We start from the raw sequence: 18,448 nt of genomic DNA, 5'->3' as shown, positions 1-18,448 counted from the left end.
CCAAGTTTTAAAATTAGTACTGTATTTTTGAAATGAATTCCTACTTTGTCAGAAAAAATGAAATTTTTTCGAGCCATAAAAAATGTTCAAAAATATATGGGAAACTAATAATTTTTCAAATATTGCTCAGATTTTGAAAAGAAAAGATTCACAATTTTTCAAAAAATGTGCACAAAATTTGAAAAATAATCATGATGTTCCCTACACCAAATAGAACCAAAAACTAGAAAAACAGCTGCTTAAGTAGTCATCCTGCTACATGGTAGGCTACCACCTACAATACACCCCTTGGTCAGTCCAGTCGTGCCGCAAAGAGTGCGGCACATAGGAACTCCCTGGGAAATCCTATCCGTCGTTTGTTGCAACAGATGGCGAATCATATTCCGCGCGTAGGTCGCTTCGTTCACACTTCGTGCGTGTGGTCCTCTTCTGGGCTGGCCTTTTCCGAGTTCTTCCCCATAGCGGTTTTGGGAAGGCTCTTGAACCTTCCTTGAACAAGATTTTGATTCTTCCAGTGTTTTCTTCCGCTTTTCTCTTTTTAGTTTTCTATTTTATTTTGCTTTTTCATGTTGCAAACATCTTTTAAAATTGGTGAACTTTTTTTTGAAATACATAAACAAAATTTTGAAATTGTCAATATTTTTCAAATTCATGACCATTTATCGAAATCGCAAACATTTTTTATGAAGCTGTGAACATTTCTTGAATTGAAAAATATTTTTAAATAATGAAAATTTTGCGAACTTATGTTTTTTGCAATTATGTGCATTTTTCTGTACCGATGACACTTTATTGAATTGATGAATAATTTTTCGAAACGGGAATTTTTTTTGACCCTGTGAGAATTTTTTGAATCCATGAACATTATTTTTGAAATTCACTATCTTTTTTTGCGAACATTTGCAAAAAATGGTGAGCATGTTTATAATTCGCATTTTTTTTTCAAATTGTGGAATATATTGCAATACACGAATATTTTTTTTACAATTTTAATGGTTTCGGGATCATTTTTCCAAAATTCATTATTTTAAAGTTTATAACTTTTTTGAAGTCTCAAATTATTTTAAAGTTGCAAAAATAAAATAAACGAAATGAAAGAAACAAGCTGGTTGTCCCCGTCCGCTAATGGACCGGCCCAATATGAATGCGCGGGAGGGGACAACTAGCCTGTTTTTTGTTTGGTTTACAAAAATGTTAGCGTTTTCCAATATTCACGTATTTAAAAAATGTTCGTGTAATCGAAATATGCTTGGGATTTTTAAATTTTTCTCCGTTACTAAATTTTGTTAATAATTTCAAAAATATTCATGTTCTTCTTTTTTCATAAATTCAAGAAATATTCTGAAACTTTGAAAAATGTTTGCATTTTCTCAATATTGTTCAGAACTTTAGTACAATTTCCTGCTTTCAGTTTTTGTTCGCAAATATAAAAAATGTTCAGGATTTTTTAAATTTCTTCACTTTTCATAAAATGTTTGTAAATTTTGAATGTTGTTCATAATTTCAAAAATGTATCTGCAACTTTGTAATTTGTTATTTGTGTGCAGGTGTTGTTTACGTAGTGTTGTTTGGTTCTTCTATTGGTTCGATAATCTTGGTCTCATCACTGAGGAAATACCTACCTTCGCTGTGCTGCATCATCCCTTTCTCTTTGGGGAAATACCGACGTAGTCTAGCAGACATCAATGAGTTCCAGCAGCATGATGGCATCGTGACAGTGATGGTGAAGTGATCTCCGTAGGGCTTCGCATAAACACTACAAAAATATGACCGGGGGTGTAAACGATGAAGGAAGCGCCGCACACGGCTAGGCAATTATCTGTTGTGTGCTAGGAGCAACCAAAGGAGGCGCCCAAGTAGGAGGAATCCTACTTGGGGTCCCTCCCAAGCCGCGCCCCATTTCCTTATTTGGAGTGCGGGAAACGCATGGGAGGGTGGCCGGCGCCCCCCTTTCCTTCTTCCCATGAGAGGGAAAGGCAGGAGGGGCTAGCCCTCTCCTTTTTCCTTCTCTAGGGCTGGCCAAACAAGGAAGGGGGCGCACCAGCCCCCTTGTGGGCTGGTCGGTCCCCTCCTTTGGCCCATAACTTGCCCGGGAGGGGGGAGGTGCCTGGAACCCCTTGCGGTGACCCGATTCCTTCCCGATACGTTCCAAAGCACTTTTGGTGTCTAAATACCATCATCCTATATATTAATCTTTACCTCTCGATCATTTTGAGACTCCTCGTAATGTCTGTGATCTCATCCGGGACTCCGAAAAACATTCCGTCACCAAAACATATAACTCATATAACACTATATCGTCAACGAACGTTAAGCGTGCGGACCCTACGGGTTCGAGAACTATGTATACATGACCGAGACACCTCTCCGGTCAATAACCAATAGCGGAATCTGGATGCCCATATTGGCTCCTACATATTCTACGAAGATCTTTATCGGTCGGACCGTTATGACAACATATGTAATTCCCTTTGTCCATCGGTATGTTACTTGCCCGAGATTCGATCAGTATGAGCCGGCCAGGACTCTGCAAGCCGCCGGGCATCTACCTGTATATAAAGGGGTGACCCGGCAGCGGGTTAACTCAAGAAACAACTCATCAAGAACTAGGTCAAGCGTATTCGCTCCCTGGTAATCGGAACCCAAGAAATACAACCTAAAGCATGAGTAGGCTTTTACCTCGTTGAGAGGGGCCGAACGTGGGTAAACTCTCTGTGTCCTTTGTCCCGTTTAATCCCTTCAAGCTGACCTAGCTGCAATGACTCCACACGTAAGTCCTTTCTCTAGGGCATCTGCCGTGTTAAGTCCACGACAGTTGGCGTCCACCGTGGGGCCAACACATGGTGGTTTCGAGTTCTTGAAAGGCAACTTCGCAGGGATCAAGGGATACGCCGTCGGCCGGATGACTAAAAGCCGCCGCGGTAAGCTCTAAATCGACGACACTGTCTGGGGCCCCGAGGCCGGCTCAATCGAGTACGGGTACCGGGTCCCCTTTGGTGGAACCCACGTCTTCATCGACAAGATCGGTGAGTCGGAGCCTGAGCTGGACATCTGCACCGACATCGTCAAGACGGCTCAGCGTGCACGACCCGCCAAGGTTCAAGCCGCCGTAAAGCACGTTTTTGTGGGTTTTACTCAAGGAGTGGATCTTGAGGAAGGATCTGCGTCCGGTGGAGAGGCGGTCATCTATTCTGGTGATGAGTCCTCAACCGACGAGACCGATTCCATATATCAATCGCAAGATGGTGTGCTTGGGGGCTGTTCCGATGGTGACAGTATTCCGGACCCCTACGAGCCGCTGAACAGAGTTGCAATCTTCATGGACGGCACACAACCAGTGCTCAACTCGACGACTGTTGCGGCTATGACCTCCAGTTCAACGTCCGCGGCGACAACTGGGGCTAGCGGCTCTGCGCGCCCGCCGGCTCAAGTGTTATCCGAGCTCTTGGAGGCTTTGGCGACCTTATTGACTGCAGAGGTGACACCAGAGAATCAAGCACAACATAAGGTGGATGTGGCGAAATTGCGAGATGAGGTGGCTCAAGCCAAGGAGGAATTTAATGCTGAGAATGCTAGGATGGCAACGGAGCGAGCTGCTTTGGACGCCGAGACACAACGGATTCAGGCAGAGTTGTTCCGGCTTACCTTGGAATAGAACGCTTCAAACGCCATTATGAGGAGGAGGCATCAGACCCGTCTACCCACAGAGTTTGAGGCTAGGAACCTCTTCAATACACCTAGGGCAGGAACCAGTGACCCGCCCATGGTAAACCGTGTTGCTGAGGCACCCGTGACCGGAGCGCCGGTTCAACCACGTGCTGTAGACCCACCTCGTTTGAATTTGACTCCGCCTCAACATGTTCCGACACTGCCGGGTCATTATTCTAACCCCCTGGATAATACGATTGCTGCTGCTATGCGATTGGCAGCTCTCCCAGTTGTAGGCGAGTCTCCAGCCGTGATGGAAATACGAAGGGTTGGAGAGCTTCTTCAGACATCGGTGGCTCAACAGGCGGCTTACTCATACAGTCGTGGAGCGCACGTGGGTGACTCTGTCATTATGTGTTTGCACATGGTTTGTGGTAATCACCTCCTTAATCTCCTTCACTTAGTCTCTCATTTTTTGCACAACCGTGCTTCAATTCGAGATAAGTTGTACACGAAAAAGATGTACCACAATATTCTGATTCCATTCAGATGATTAGATCGTGTTTCGTTCACTGTATATGCTTGAATTTGGTGTTCATATTTGGATCCTTTTTAGAAGAATTTCGATAAATTCGTGCCACACGGTCGGCCGCTTGAAGTTTCCTTTAATGAGTAGCTTCACCTTGTTGTGACACGACTTTCGGGTTCTGAATCATCGATGAGTAGATCTACATATGACCAGTGTACTGTAATATGCATGTCACCCACGTAATCTTTTTCACCTCTAATCCCGTTCACTAGTCTCTTCTAATCTATACAACCGTTCTTCAATTGGAGATAAGTTGTACATGAAAAGGATGCAAGGTGACATTGTGGTTCCATTCAGACGATTGGTTTGTGGTTTCATTGAATGTAGATGTTCAATTTTGTCTTTATGCTTGAAGCTAAATTTTGATAAATTCATCAAGCACAGTTCACAATGTGAGTTTCCTTTGACGAGTAGCTTCAGTTGTCCCTTACACTCGACTTCCGTGTTGTATGTATTCTATTTCAATGGCCGTAGACAAATATGTATACATCTCAGTAGTTCCTTCTAATTTCCCCAGTGTACGGTACACCGGTGCTTCGAACTTATGAGAGTGTTGTCACGCTGTGTGCTGTTCATTGCGAGCGCTTCTTTGCGAACGTGTGGGTGTGCTGGCACGTATGCGTGTGTTGTTCATGTAAATGTGTGTGTGTGTTGTCATGCGTGCATTCTAGTGTAATCTCTGTGTTCAAGTGTAGTTGTTAACTCCTAATCGCCATGCATATGTGCAACCAAACATCAACTGGAAATTGCTTCCACAATGCAGAGACGCCATATATAGTCAACCAAACAACATGCAAACGTCATATTTTGCCCTGTATCTTCTGGGGACAACTACTAGAAAACAGCCTTGTGATAGAAAAATAGAAAAATCCATCCTGGACCGTCAGATGGAAGATGGATGGCCCATATTCTAGTGGAGACATCCCAGTCCACTTCATGGACATTTTATGGAAACCCCCCTGCTAATATGTAGATATAAAACACATTTTTTACAATAATCACCTCAACTTTCTCATATTCAATCATTTTGTCCTCAATAAATAAGACTAATTTTCAAATCCTCTCAACGCTGAGGCCCCATCTTTGCACATATCTGTTGCATGTATACTGAGTACAAATAGTGGCTTCTACAAGCAAAAATTGAACATGTTGGCCCCTAAATTTTGCCAATATCCATCACAATATTTGTAAACATGTGAAATTTAAGCCATCTCATTCAAGTATATGTCAAACTGAACCAATCCCAGACACAAATAGTTGAGCACACGTCAAGTTAGACCATCCCAGGCATGAAGATCTGAGTACATGTGAAACTGGACCACCCCACACATAAATAGTTGAGCACACGTCTAGTTAGACCATCTCAGGCATAAAGATCTGAGTTCATGTGAAACCATCTCAGGCACAAATATTTTAGTACATGTCACTCTGGTCCATCTCACTCACTAATTCTGAGTACATTATCAATATCGAGCAGCAGAAGATACACACGAGACATGCAATACATAACATGGCATGAACATTTAATTCTAGTGTTGTGCTATCTTGAACGCAGAGAATATAAAAGTTGTAGCGCTTGCCTCCGGTGCTCGTGCTTCTTGCTGATCGAGGTTTATGTGCTGGAAAGATGACACCAAACATATAGGAATCAGTTTGAGCACAAGACGTCACACATCCGTACTTAAAATATTTGCTCCCGAGCTAATCTAATGAGTATGCATTAATAATATCATTTGACTAGCAGGAAGAGAACTGTACGCTGCATAGTCATTTGTACACTTCACTTAATTAATATCATCACTAAACTTGCAATAATAATTTGGTCAGGTATAAATTCTGCCAGGGGAGATGAAATTTCTCGAATATGTGAATGGAAAGATGATTCGAATGCAATATAACCATGCTAAATCATTTGGATATATTTACTATCTAGAATAAATATGACATGTATTCCTAGGCAATTCATTTCTGCAAGGGTCAAACTAACGTACAATTGGTACTAGACAAACTAGCTAGGATACTTGATCGGGATGCCTGATGTGGTAGTAGACATAGTTCGAGGGTTTAGAATGCATCAAAGAAAGAAAGGGGAAAATACCCATATTTTCATATAATATTTCTTCATCAAACAGAGACCATATAAATTGCTTCCTGAATTTGAGACTGCCAAACCATGATTATACATGTTAACTAGCATGGAGCCACATTTCATTTAATAATAAATCTGTGTTTGTTCAAGGTCTGATTATGTTGACTGATCTAACATATTTTAGGGCGGGAATCTCATATCGCAGGAAATTTTGTGAGCCTAGAGCAAAATGACATTGCTTATACAAGTCGAGATGTTCAATGAAGAGTGGTATGTTTGATGAGATCCCATTTCATTCTTACTCCAAAGTAATAGTTTCCCACATATAAATAACAAAGCAATAAACAGAATATTAGTTAATGACAAGATATTCTTGCCTTTTGGGACCATGTGTTCTTACCTGATAGTGTTGGTATACAGTTTGTGATTATTGGAACAGTCGGCTCTCCTAAAGGTGATGTTGCACTACTTCCCCCCATTTCAGATCGAGATGCACCAACAGAATGGTGGGGGCGAGTTTAGTACTAGTCAACAAACTCCGATCTATCCATCATACCAAAAGTAGACATTGTGTTCTATGCCAAATTCCAAACAACTGATTGTTTGGTCACCTTGAATATAACAAAATGAGAAATCAGCTCCAATTCCAAGACTGCAAAGTTAAGGTTGCAAACTAAAAAGATACACACAAAGAGCTTATTTTTTGCATACAAAAAGGTACAATTTTTGCAGTTTTTTTTACAATCAGAGTGTTATTACAACCAAATGAGGAAAGAGCAAAAAGCTAACAAAATTGTTTCACTCAAGCAAAACGATGCCCGACGACGACGGCGCACCACAGAAGGTAGCACCTCCTTGTCCCTCTGCTCACTCACCTCCTAATCTTCTCGCGGGGCTACTGCTAATCTTTGAATGGTTGCTGTTTGTTCGCTAGTTACACGGCTCACTGTTTTGCTAAGGGCCCATTAGGTAGAGGTAGCTAGATGTGCACGTGTTGGTGCTCATGGACTCGCTGCTTAGCATGTTGTGGGTTGATTTGGCAGAAAGAATTATTGTCCTTGTTTTGATTTCCTTGCTGTCAAGTTCATCCTTGAGTACTAATACTAGTACATCAGATTAACAGACGAAAATAAAGCCCAATCATCAAATTCCTCAAGCAATGGATCGGCAACATATTGTTTTACAACAACAACAACAATAATACATCGAACGATCTGACCTATTTACATGTTGAGGAACAAAGAGGATATATACTTGCTTCTGTTCTGTTGTTGGGGCAGGCACGCAACAAGTGATAGCAGAATATTTGAATGGCTGCTACACAAGCCAGGTGCTCTGCTGCTAGTTAAACTACAGAGGTCAGGGCTAGCTACAAACGGAGTCGACGAGTGTGGCGTTGGGGAGTGAGGCTGCGGTACAATCATTGTACTATCCTCGGCTACAGGCAATAGAAGAAAGAATATGCAGCAGCATTTTTTGGTTCAAGCAAACTGAAAATATTTTCTTTCTTTTTGTTCATGTATGATGAAAACTTAACACTCTCTCTCTCTCTCAGCAAAATATAGAAAGCTGTCTGGGAATAAGAAAAAATAACCATAGATCCAACTGGAAGATACTTACCATTGGGTGATCATTTATTCCCAAAAATGGTACTCCATTGTATTAGTTCTTACGCTCTTTTCATCTACATTCGATCACATGTGTGAGGGGTCTCCAGACGTCCTGAAAATAATGAAGTGTGATTCTCTCATCGCAACAACTAGAATGGGTCAGTAATAATGTTTTCTACAATTTCATATAATGGATCATGCTTAATAAGGTGGGGACCAACGCTCAAGATACTTATATGATGGAACAAGAAAAAAGGCAATGTGGCTGATTGTACTGTTTTCCTAATTTCATCTCAATTGAAATAACCATTTTGGCGCATGGGAAACCTGTATTCCTGAAGACTCGAGGTATGTTCTCTGCCGTCAGTAGATGTCCTAGCTAGGCATGGGGGTAGGGGGGCTACCTGTGGAGAATGGCCGGATGGGGCAAGAAAAATAGTAGATCGAGGAGCCACCTGTGGACATTGACTGGATGGGGTAAGACAAATGGTAGATCGAGGTTGTCCTCTAGACGCCGGAGAACGATACCTGGAGATTTGCTCGCCCAGCGTTGCAGTGCAGCACAGAAGAGGTCCGCCCGGGCAGCCCGACCGCCAACGACGAGACGACCTAGATTCGTCGGGGCGGAGATGGAACGGTGCCTACAGTGGCCAAGATCGCCGATCTAGGTACATGATCTACACCGCCGTTGTCATTGGCAAGCTAGAGGGAGATGGGCTCGCCATTAGGATTGGGGATTCTTTTCGAGCCTCGGCCGCCGCTGCTCGCATCAGAAGGAAGGAGAAGGAGATGACAGGTCAAAAGAAGAGAGCAGATCGAAGCAAAAAAGGCTAGAAATGAGGGACTATTCTGCAAAGAAGAGCCCATAGACCCACCACTAGAATATGAGCCATCCATGTTCGATCGGACGGTCCAGGACAGTTTTTTCTACTTTTCTACCACAAGGCTGTTTTCTATTGTAGTTGCTCCCGTATCTTCTCAATCTGGCTCCACTCAGTATGATCCCTTTTTTCATTCAACCTCTAAAAATCAATGCAGATAACCAAACACGCCCCAGGTAATTATGAAGCATAACAGATGACATCACCTGGGACTGATGCCGATCCAACGGCCAAAAACACTTGGCACACAGATCTTCATTTTGATCGTCCTTTCATTAGGCCTCTACTAGTAAGAAGTGATATAGCCGTTCAAACATTTGACTCACATCTGGTGCATTGTACACTGCTGCAAGCATACATGAGGTGGCACAATTTGGATTCTACTAGAATCATACATGCCATATTGCATGCTGCCAAACGCGACCGTGGAAAACGTCGAGCCAGCCAGCAGCTTTGGACTGAGCACGACGCGCATGCAACCTAACTTTATATACTAGCAACAGGCAGCATTGCGGCTATAAATACCTCCGCGCGGGCGAGAGCAGCAAGCCACAATTCACCACCGCGGTACGCACACAAGCTACCGTCACAAGTCGTACTCCCGGGAACAACAAGAGCGGCATCATCCATGGCGTCCACTCGCGTCCTCCACCTCATCGCCCTCGTCCTCGCCGTCGCCACCGCCGCAGATGCGGCCACCATCACCGTCGTCAACCGTTGCTCCTACACGGTGTGGCCGGGCGCGCTCCCAGGCGGCGGCGTGCGTCTCGACCCGGGCCAGTCTTGGGCGCTGAACATGCCCGCCGGCACCGCGGGCGCCAGGGTGTGGCCGCGCACCGGGTGCACCTTCGACGGCAGCGGCCGGGGCCGGTGCATCACGGGCGACTGCGGCGGCACGCTGGCCTGCAGGGTGTCCGGCCAGCAGCCCACCACGCTGGCCGAGTACACCCTGGGCCAGGGCGGGAACAAGGACTTCTTCGACCTGTCCGTCATCGACGGGTTCAACGTGCCCATGAACTTCGAGCCCGTCGGCGGTTCGTGCCGCGCCGCGCGCTGCGCCACGGACATCACCAAGGAGTGCCTCAAGGAGCTGCAGGTGCCCGGTGGGTGCGCGAGCGCGTGCGGCAAGTTCGGCGGCGACACCTACTGCTGCCGGGGCCAGTTCGAGCACAACTGCCCGCCGACCAACTACTCGAAGTTCTTCAAGGGGAAGTGCCCAGACGCCTACAGCTACGCCAAGGACGACCAGACCAGCACCTTCACATGCCCAGCCGGAACCAACTACCAGATCGTCCTCTGCCCTTAGATTAGGACGCGTTGAAGGATCAAAAGTATAATAACTGGGATCAATAAGGAACAAGGACTACTCTTACTAGTCTACTTGGATGTATGTGCCATGTCACATATATGCATATGAATGACTGTGCCTTGTATGTTGACCAATAATAAATAAATGGTTGAATGTTATAAGTATGTCTCGTGGTGTTTTTTGTGGGTGCTGAAAACCAATTCAAATTTTTTCCAGTGCACCACTACCCTCCATCTTCATCTCCGAGCTGTGAGTTAACCGGTGACGTTCTATTGAGGCAGCTATGGTTTGATGAACCTCTTGCCGTCACCTCTTCCTAATACCAACTTACTACTATAACAATCATCTTCTCAACCTTTGTTGAGCGGATTTTAAATTTTCCATTATGAGATGCGGCGAACATTGGTGACCATGCAGAATGGTAACGAGATTAGGAGGGTGGGATCGAGGATCGTCTTGTGAGAAACCAGGGATATGAATGTCTCATGGTGGCACTCAAGGGATTAGAGGATTTAAACCTTCATTTGTTCGGTTTTTGAGTTGGTTGGATTTGACAAGTTTGTAAAAAATAAGTGTTTGAAAATTCAACATGCACACTCCCTCCATTTTTATATACAAGGCCACAAACTTAGATTGTAGGTATCAAGGTAAAATTTAATGCATATTTTGCAAGTTAACTTTTTTTCGTTTAATGGGATCATTAATACGCAACATGCATGTAAGGAAACTGAGTGGAGGAAGTAGCTAGTGTCATTATGATAGCATGTATACAAGTATTAAACATGTTACTACTACGAGAAAATATCATTAATTCTTTCCTCGATCACTGTTGTTGGCCTTGTATAGATGCAAAACGTATATCCCACAGTAACCTTGTATAAATAAATGGAGGGAGTACAATCAATTGTTGATTGAAGTTAGGATTTCTCCTATCCCGTTGCCGACCAGTCAAACATTTTGACTAGTCTCATGCAAAAAAAAAACATATTTTCCAACCTGTCAAGTAGTATTAAGTACAAGTAGTCTCATAGTCGGGCTGTTAGATAAAACTAGTTCATAGTTCGACTTTGAATAATAAAAATGATTGTAGTAGTAGCAGCAACAACAACAACATCGCTAATTCAATTCGGTGCGTGGGCACATCTGCACCCCAAGAACCCTAAAATAAAATAGGACAACAGATTCTTTTTTTAAAGCTGATTTTTTTGTCATTCAAGATGCACAAATCGGTGGTGCCCGTGCAAAATTTCAGGTTGAGATGTTGTATTATTGGATTTGGCATAAAATTATGGGAATCAGGTTAGACGCAATTAATGTGCACCACATGGCATATGTGGGGAACAACCAAACTTTCATTGCCAACTTTCATAAGAACAATGAAGACAGTTAATGTGCATATCTGAAATATCCTGTATAGCTAGTTGTGGGAAAGGGGCCATATTTCACGTTCTTGATGTATATCTATCCATGCGTACGCACACGTTCGCTTGCTTGTGCAAGTTTTCTTCTAGCCTTGACTGGCGCTCTTTCTTTCTTAGACAAGACTTCCACATGCATGATCCTCACGTGACAGACTTGCCAGCTTGCTACACGATCGAGGCGTCACGTCACACACACACAACGTACGGTGTACGCCGAACTTTTCCTTGATCGGTCTTGACTATACGTCGACGTAATGTGCTAGCCATCATATTTTGGGAGCCACTATTGCAGAGGAAGACGAAATAAAATATTGTCTCATGTGCAAGTTCTTGGAAGATGATTATGGTACTATATAGACGTGTGGATGGATGGAGACGAAGGGCAGACCTCTGGCGTTGCATTGATTTGTAGTGAGGAAACTGGCAAGAAATTCTTGGCTGGCCTTGTAGAAAATGTGGGAGGCGACGAAAGGAACCGAAGTGGGAGACGCTAGCTAGCTCATCCCATTGCATGCCACATGATCGGTACCTCCGTTCTATGCGGCGTCCATCACGCATCACACTCGGCTGTATACGTGCACGTGTCCGTTCTTTTGGAACACCCAAATATTGTTCTGACTTACGGGTTCTCTGATTTTTTGACAAGTTCTTTCATAATTGCGAACCAACCTGTGGTTCGTTGGTTAGGAGGACAGTGGTCCCTAGCCCATCAGGATTCAAGTCCTGGTGCTCGTATTTATTTTTAAATTTATTTCAGAATTCTGGCGATACGCTTACAGTGAGAGGAGACATTGTAAATCTCAAGATGATATGCCGGCTCAATTTCTTGGAGGTGCTTATAGGGTAGGGTGTGCGTGTTAGTGTTCATAGGGGTGAGCATATGCGCGTATATATGCGCGCTTGTGTCTATACTGTGTTAAAAAAAGAGAATTTCTTCCATAATTTGGGGGCAATTATTTGTAACTTTCCTTCAATTTTCTTTTTGCCATCGGTCGAATATCTTGCTCCTTCAAGGCAATACTGCATGCGCCTCGTTGCTCCGCCCTGCCTAAGCTGCCACCTCTATGAGAGCATTTCTAACCAATCCCTTATAATTTAGAGTAGCAAGAGACGGGAAAACCGCAGCTCGAAACCTCAAAGAACCAAGGAAAAATGGAGAAGAAGGGTGAAAAAAGGGGCAAAAATGATGGAGAAAAACTCAGTTTAGTCAGTTAGAAGCCAGATAATCTGGGAAGCAAGCCGGATGTCCGGGCGGTGGTTGGATTGTCCAGGTTGATGTCTGGAGGATCCGAGCATGCAACCTCATGGAGAAACAGCTCGGTGTGAACTGGAAATTTTAGGAAGAAATTTTTTGGGGCGGATTACGGCCTCTTATCCATTAACTCCTTATATTTGGACCGCCAAATAAAATTGGTTTCTAGCCGATCCCTAGACTTAACTCCGTAAAAACAAATTTAACAAAAAGTGATTATCGATAGCTCAATTTGACTCAAACTACGTTGCAAACACGAGTATAACCATACATAAAGTAATTAAGTTCAACCTAATTGCATTGAACAAAAAACAAAAAAACTTTTCATTCCCCTTTCTCCGCCTCTATTTCGGCCTCAATTTTCAATTGTCACCACCAATAGAAAACAAACTCGCTCGTAAGATAGTTAATTCTAAAGATGGACATAAACTCAAACATATAGAAAATAATTTCAAATTCACAACTTTGTGAGGTTCATGAGAAATACAGATAATAGTATCATCCACATACTGGAGCACATCCACCCCATTTTCAATTAAATTAGGTGCTACGCCATTCATGAGTTAATTTTTTGGGCTTTCAAAATCATCTTAAGTAAAAACTCGACTCCCATATTAAAAAGGAAAAGTGAGAAGGTGTCTCCTCTCTCATCACTTTTGCACTTTCAACGTTGGCTCCCACCCTGTCATTGACTATGGCAGAGATAGTACCATTATACAAAATTTGTTTAACCCAATTGCACTATTTTTCATTAAAGCCTCTGACTTGGCGACGTCTAATGAGGAAGTACCAGTTTAGTTAGGATTTTTCTAAACCCTAAACCCTGACATGGAAATGCTGCATGCTTTTGTCTAAAGAAATAATGTCATCAATAATGTTCCTTTTCCCTCTAAAAAAACAATGCTCCTCTTTTCATGAAGGCATTTTCTTGCACACTAATTTTTTTATCCACATAGGGACCATCTCTTAGATCCATGGTTTTAGCCATCCATTTTTATGAACACTTCAACAAACATTTGTGTGTGTGTGTGTGTGCGCGCGCGCGCGAATAACAAACATCTAGGCTTATATTGTTGTAGCTTATTAGCTTCACTAATCTTCATTATGGAGTAAAGTAATAACACCATGCACTCGTGGAAAAACCATTATATGCCGAGCATGGAGGGTGCTCGGCGAAGGAAGAAATATACTCGGCATTGTGTATGTCGGGTACTACGTACAGTTGGCAAAGTCGGCTCCACATACACCTGGCCGACATCCCTATGTATAGGCCATCTCAACGTACTCTATGAGCACATTCTTATTAACAAAAAAGGTGTGCAAGAGTTTGACGTCACCAATGGCAAAATTCTTTTGGAGCAGCTCCATTGACAAAAATGCTCTACATTAGGTGTCCTGGAAGAATCTGGCTACACCAAAGTGCCAGGTGGTATGGGATTTCGTGATCCCCAACAGTTTAACATTGCGTTACTCGGGAAGCATGGGTGGCGGTTTATGACGAACCCTAATTCTCTGTGCGCAAGGGTAATGAAAGGCCGCTATTTTCATGACATAGATTTCTTGCATGCTACTGTTCCCAAATCAGCGTCCGCTACTTGGCGAGCTATTATTGCTGGCAGGAAAGCTTTACAAGCGGGACTTGTTATGAGAGTGGGATACGGGAGCTCCATTGATGTATGGACGGACAAGTGGATTCCCGGAACTATCTCCATGAAACCTTTGTTGAGACCTCCTAACACTAATGTTCAGACAGTTTCGGATCTCATTGACACCGAAAATTGGTCATGGAGGCAAGATCTCATAAGGACAACTTTTATCGCCCTAGATGCTGATGCTATTCTCAATATACCAATCAGGAGGGGGGGAGGACAGGATTTCTATGCTTGGGCCTTTGAACGATCAGGTAACTACACTGTTAAATCAGCGTACCGTGCTCTAGTGAATCAAAACGAGCGTATAGCTCTAGAAGAAGGGACGGCTACCGGTGCTTCAATGGATGATAAACAGATGTGGGCAGCCCTGTGGAAACTCAAAGTGATCCCAAAGGTACGAGTGTTTTGGTGGAGGGTTTTGCGGGGGATTCTACCTGATGAATGTACCCTCAAGCACCGCCACATCTGTTGGGTATTTCAGCTGCGCAAAAATAATGCTAGGTGTTAGTTTTCTTCAGGTTTCTTCAGTAGTTTCAGAAACATTCGGACTTTTTTTCCCGTTTTTCAGTTAGCGCATGAGGGCACGTCTCGTTGTGTGCTCCGTGCGGATAGGGAGTAGGCCAGCTGCACGACTTCGCCCGTGGGATGGCGCGGGCACGATGGAGTTTGTTGCGAGCATTACGGCACCACTAGGATTGCTGAATAAAGGGATCAAAGAAACCGAAAAGCAGCAGAACTTGCGCTGCACAAAAACTGCCTGTCTCTGTTCTTCTTCGCTTGAGATTCAGAGAGTGAGAGAACGAGAGAAAGAGAGAAGAGGGAGGTGTTCCGGCGAGCATCTCCGGCCACACTTGGCATCAGAGCCAGGTCATCTTCGGGATCATGTCGTCCGGTGGCGACGGCTCGAACGCCCGGCAGGGTTCGGAGACTCCTCCGTGCAGGAGAGCAGTGTTGCCAGCCCGGGGCAGGAGCAGGACTCGCCGCACCGGCGAGATGGTGGTGCACCAACAGGTGATCCGGGAGACGAGCTCCGCCGGAGTCTACCCTACGTTGACGCGCACCAACTATGCAGAATGGGCTCTGCTCATGAAGGTAAACCTGCAGGCCGAGGGCTGGTGGGCTGCCGTGGAAACCGGCGATGCACCTTTCCGTGACGAGCGCAAGGCCATGGCCGCGATCTTGCGCGGTCTCCCGCCGGACATGGTGAGTCCGATCGGCGCCAAGGCCAACGCCAAGGAGGCGTGGGAGGCGATCGCGTCCTAGCGCATGGGAGCCTCTCGGGTGCGAGAGGCAAACGCACAGCGACTGCGGCGCGAGTTCGAGAGCATCTCGTTCCGCTCCGGGGAGACGATCGACGACTTCTCGATGCGCATCTCCACCCTCGCCGCGAACCTGCGCTCCCTCGGCGATAACGTCCAGGAGTCCAGCGTGGTTGCCAAGTTCCTGCGCGTTGTCCCTCAACAGTACGCGCAGGTCGCCATCGCGATCGAGACTCTCCTCGACGTGAGCACCCTGTCCCTGGACGAGGTCACTGGTCGCCTCCGCGTCATGCAAGACCGGATCAGCGAAAACGCCGCCGAGTCTCAATCCGGCGGCCGCCTGCTTCTCACCGAGGAGGAGTGGGACGCACGAAAGCGCTCGGCTCAGGGGGACGGTGGATCGTCCTCCGGCGGGCGAGGAAACAACCGACGCGGTGGCCGGTGTGGCCGCGGTGGACGCCGCGGCGGCGGCCGCAAAGGTCCGCAGGGCGGGCGCGGTGCTGACAACGTCGACAAGAGCGGCGGAGACAAGGACACGTGCCGCTACTGCGGCATCAAAGGGCACTGGGCCCGTGACTGCAGGAATAAGAAGCGCGAGGAAGCTCACCTCGTGCAGGCGGACGAGGACGCGGACCCGGCGTTCCTCCTGATGGAGATGGTGGGGATCACCACGGCGGAGGCCTCTGCGGTCACGGCAGCGGGCCTCGACTCTCCTACACCAGGCCCTGTCTCCACCGCCATGGCAGGGGCCTTGGCCACGGGGGAGGCAAGGGCCTCGCTCCCCGTCTTCCTCAACGAGCAGCAGGCGGAGATCACTCCCGGCGTCGTCGACGCGCCGCGGGAGACCACCTGGTTCTTGGACACGGGTGCCTCGAACCATATGAACGGGGATCGCAACATCTTCGCCGAGCTGGATGAGAGAGTCACCGGCACTGTGTGTTTCGGCGACGGCTCGGTGGTGCACATCCGAGGACGCGGGACGATCGCGTTCAAGGTGGATGGCGGCGTGCAGCGCGCCCTCACTGACGTCTACTACATCCCACACCTGAAGAGCAGCGTGGTGAACCTGGGGCAGCTGGACGAGCTCGGCTGCGACATCCGTCTCCGCGGCGGGAACATGACGATCTTCGATCCACGCCAGAAGCTCCTGGTAAAGGTACACCGTGCGTCCAATCGCTTGTACAAATTGGACATGACCCCTGTACCTCCTGCGTGTCTGTCGCTGCGTCATGACGGCGAGGCCTGGAAGTGGCATGGCCGCCTGGGTCACCTGCACTTCGAGGCGATCCAACGGATGGCGCGTGGCGGACTGGTTCGTGGCCTTCCTCTCATAGAGCACACTGGCGAGCTCTGCGAAGCGTGCCTCGCCGGCAAGCAGCGGCGCATCCCATTCCCCCAGAAGGCCAAGTACAGAGCTGAGAAGCAGCTCGAGCTAGTACATGGTGACCTGTGCGGTCCCATCGCGCCGGCGACTCCCAGCGGCCGGCGTCATTTTCTCCTACTGGTCGATGACTGCAGCCGCTACATGTGGCTGGTCCTCCTCACCTCGAAGGACGAGACAGCGGCTGCTCTGAAGCGCTTCCAAGCTAGCGCTGAGGGGGAGGCAAGCCGCAAGCTGCGCACGCTGCGCACCGATCGCGGCGGCGAGTTCACGTCCAACGCTCTCGCCGCGCACTTCGCCGACCACGGCGTCCAGCGCCACCTGACGGCGCCCTACACACCACAACAGAATGGTGTGGTGGAGCATCGCAACCAGACGGTGGTGGCGATGGCTCGGAGCATGATGAAGGCCAAGAACATGCCGGCGTTCTTCTGGGGGGAGGCGGTGACCACGGCGGTGTTCGTGCTAAACCGCAGCTTCACCCGCAGCATCGCGGCATGACACCTTTCGAGGCCTGGTTCGGTAGGAAACCAGACGTGCATTTCCTTCGTGTATTTGGATGCATTGCTCATGTCAAAACAGCACGGCCTCATCTGAAGAAGTTGGAGGACCGAAGCACTCCCATGGTGTTCATCGGGTATGAACAGGGCAGCAAGGCGTACCGCGTTTACGACCCTATGTCGAAGCGCGTCCACGTGAGCCGCGACATCGTTTTCAACGAGGAGGCGAGCTGGGACTGGAGCAAAGAGCCTGCAGGCGCGTCGGCTGGCTCTTTCGTTGTGCACTACCCTGTGTACGAGGGGGCCAGCGACAGCGCGCCGGTGGACACGACTGGGGCGTCGGGCATGCGAGCCGCGTCCCCAGGATTGGCTGACACGGACACGACCAGCGCATCCGGAGGAGGCTCGAGGACTCCTTCTCCGGCCACCATGGCGGGCGACACTAGTGGGACTCCTGCTACTCCGAATGGCGGCCCGGTGTTCGTGTCGCTGCCGGCAGAGCGCCCTGACCTCTTCGACAACGACGACGACCCAGACGCACCGCACCGCTACCGGATGATGGATGAGATCCTTGGTACGCGTGGGGGGGTGCCACTGCAACCTGACGAGGACCGTGATGAGGAGGTGCTGCACCTCATGGCCGGCGAAGAGCCCGGAAACTTCGCCGAGGCGGCTCCACATGAGCAGTGGCGGCGCGCCATGATGGATGAGCTGGAGGCGATTCACGACAACAATACCTGGATGCTCGTGGATCTTCCTCCCGGAGAGAAGCCCATTGGTTTAAAATGGGTGTTTAAGCTGAAGAAGGACGCCGCCGGCACTGTTGTCAAGTACAAGGCCAGACTGGTGGCGAAAGG

The 18,448-nt window shown here is 47.2% G+C and overlaps 1 protein-coding gene and 1 long non-coding RNA gene across 2 annotated transcripts; one reads left to right on the top strand and one right to left on the bottom strand.

The window, feature by feature from the left end:
* Positions 1-5,399: 5,399 nt before the first annotated feature.
* LOC147967573 (uncharacterized) lies at positions 5,400-8,724 on the bottom strand. The gene is made up of 5 exons (XR_015603177.1): positions 8,465-8,724; positions 8,264-8,391; positions 7,947-8,048; positions 6,727-6,937; positions 5,400-5,856 (listed from the first exon to the last, which is right to left on the bottom strand). It is a non-coding gene; the product is annotated as an uncharacterized LOC147967573 (long non-coding RNA).
* Positions 8,725-9,345: 621 nt separating this feature from the next.
* LOC125507020 (alpha-amylase/trypsin inhibitor) lies at positions 9,346-10,290 on the top strand. Its single transcript, XM_048671722.2, has one exon. The coding sequence runs from the start codon at positions 9,446-9,448 to the stop codon at positions 10,121-10,123; it is 678 nt and encodes a 225-aa protein (XP_048527679.2). The 5' UTR covers positions 9,346-9,445; the 3' UTR covers positions 10,124-10,290.
* Positions 10,291-18,448: the final 8,158 nt, after the last annotated feature.

The sequence above is a fragment of the Triticum urartu genome, chromosome 5A, assembly GCF_056163025.1.
Source record: "Triticum urartu cultivar PI428250 chromosome 5A, HENAU_Tu73, whole genome shotgun sequence".
In the NCBI taxonomy this organism is placed as follows: Eukaryota; Viridiplantae; Streptophyta; class Magnoliopsida; order Poales; family Poaceae; genus Triticum; species Triticum urartu.
This window is presented reverse-complemented; position numbering and strand designations above follow the sequence as displayed.

What these genes read in the sequence shown, in the direction of transcription:
- LOC125507020 (XM_048671722.2), top strand. Translation starts at nt 9,446, where the DNA reads ATGGCGTCCACTCGCGTCCTCCACCTCATCGCCCTCGTCCTCGCCGTC.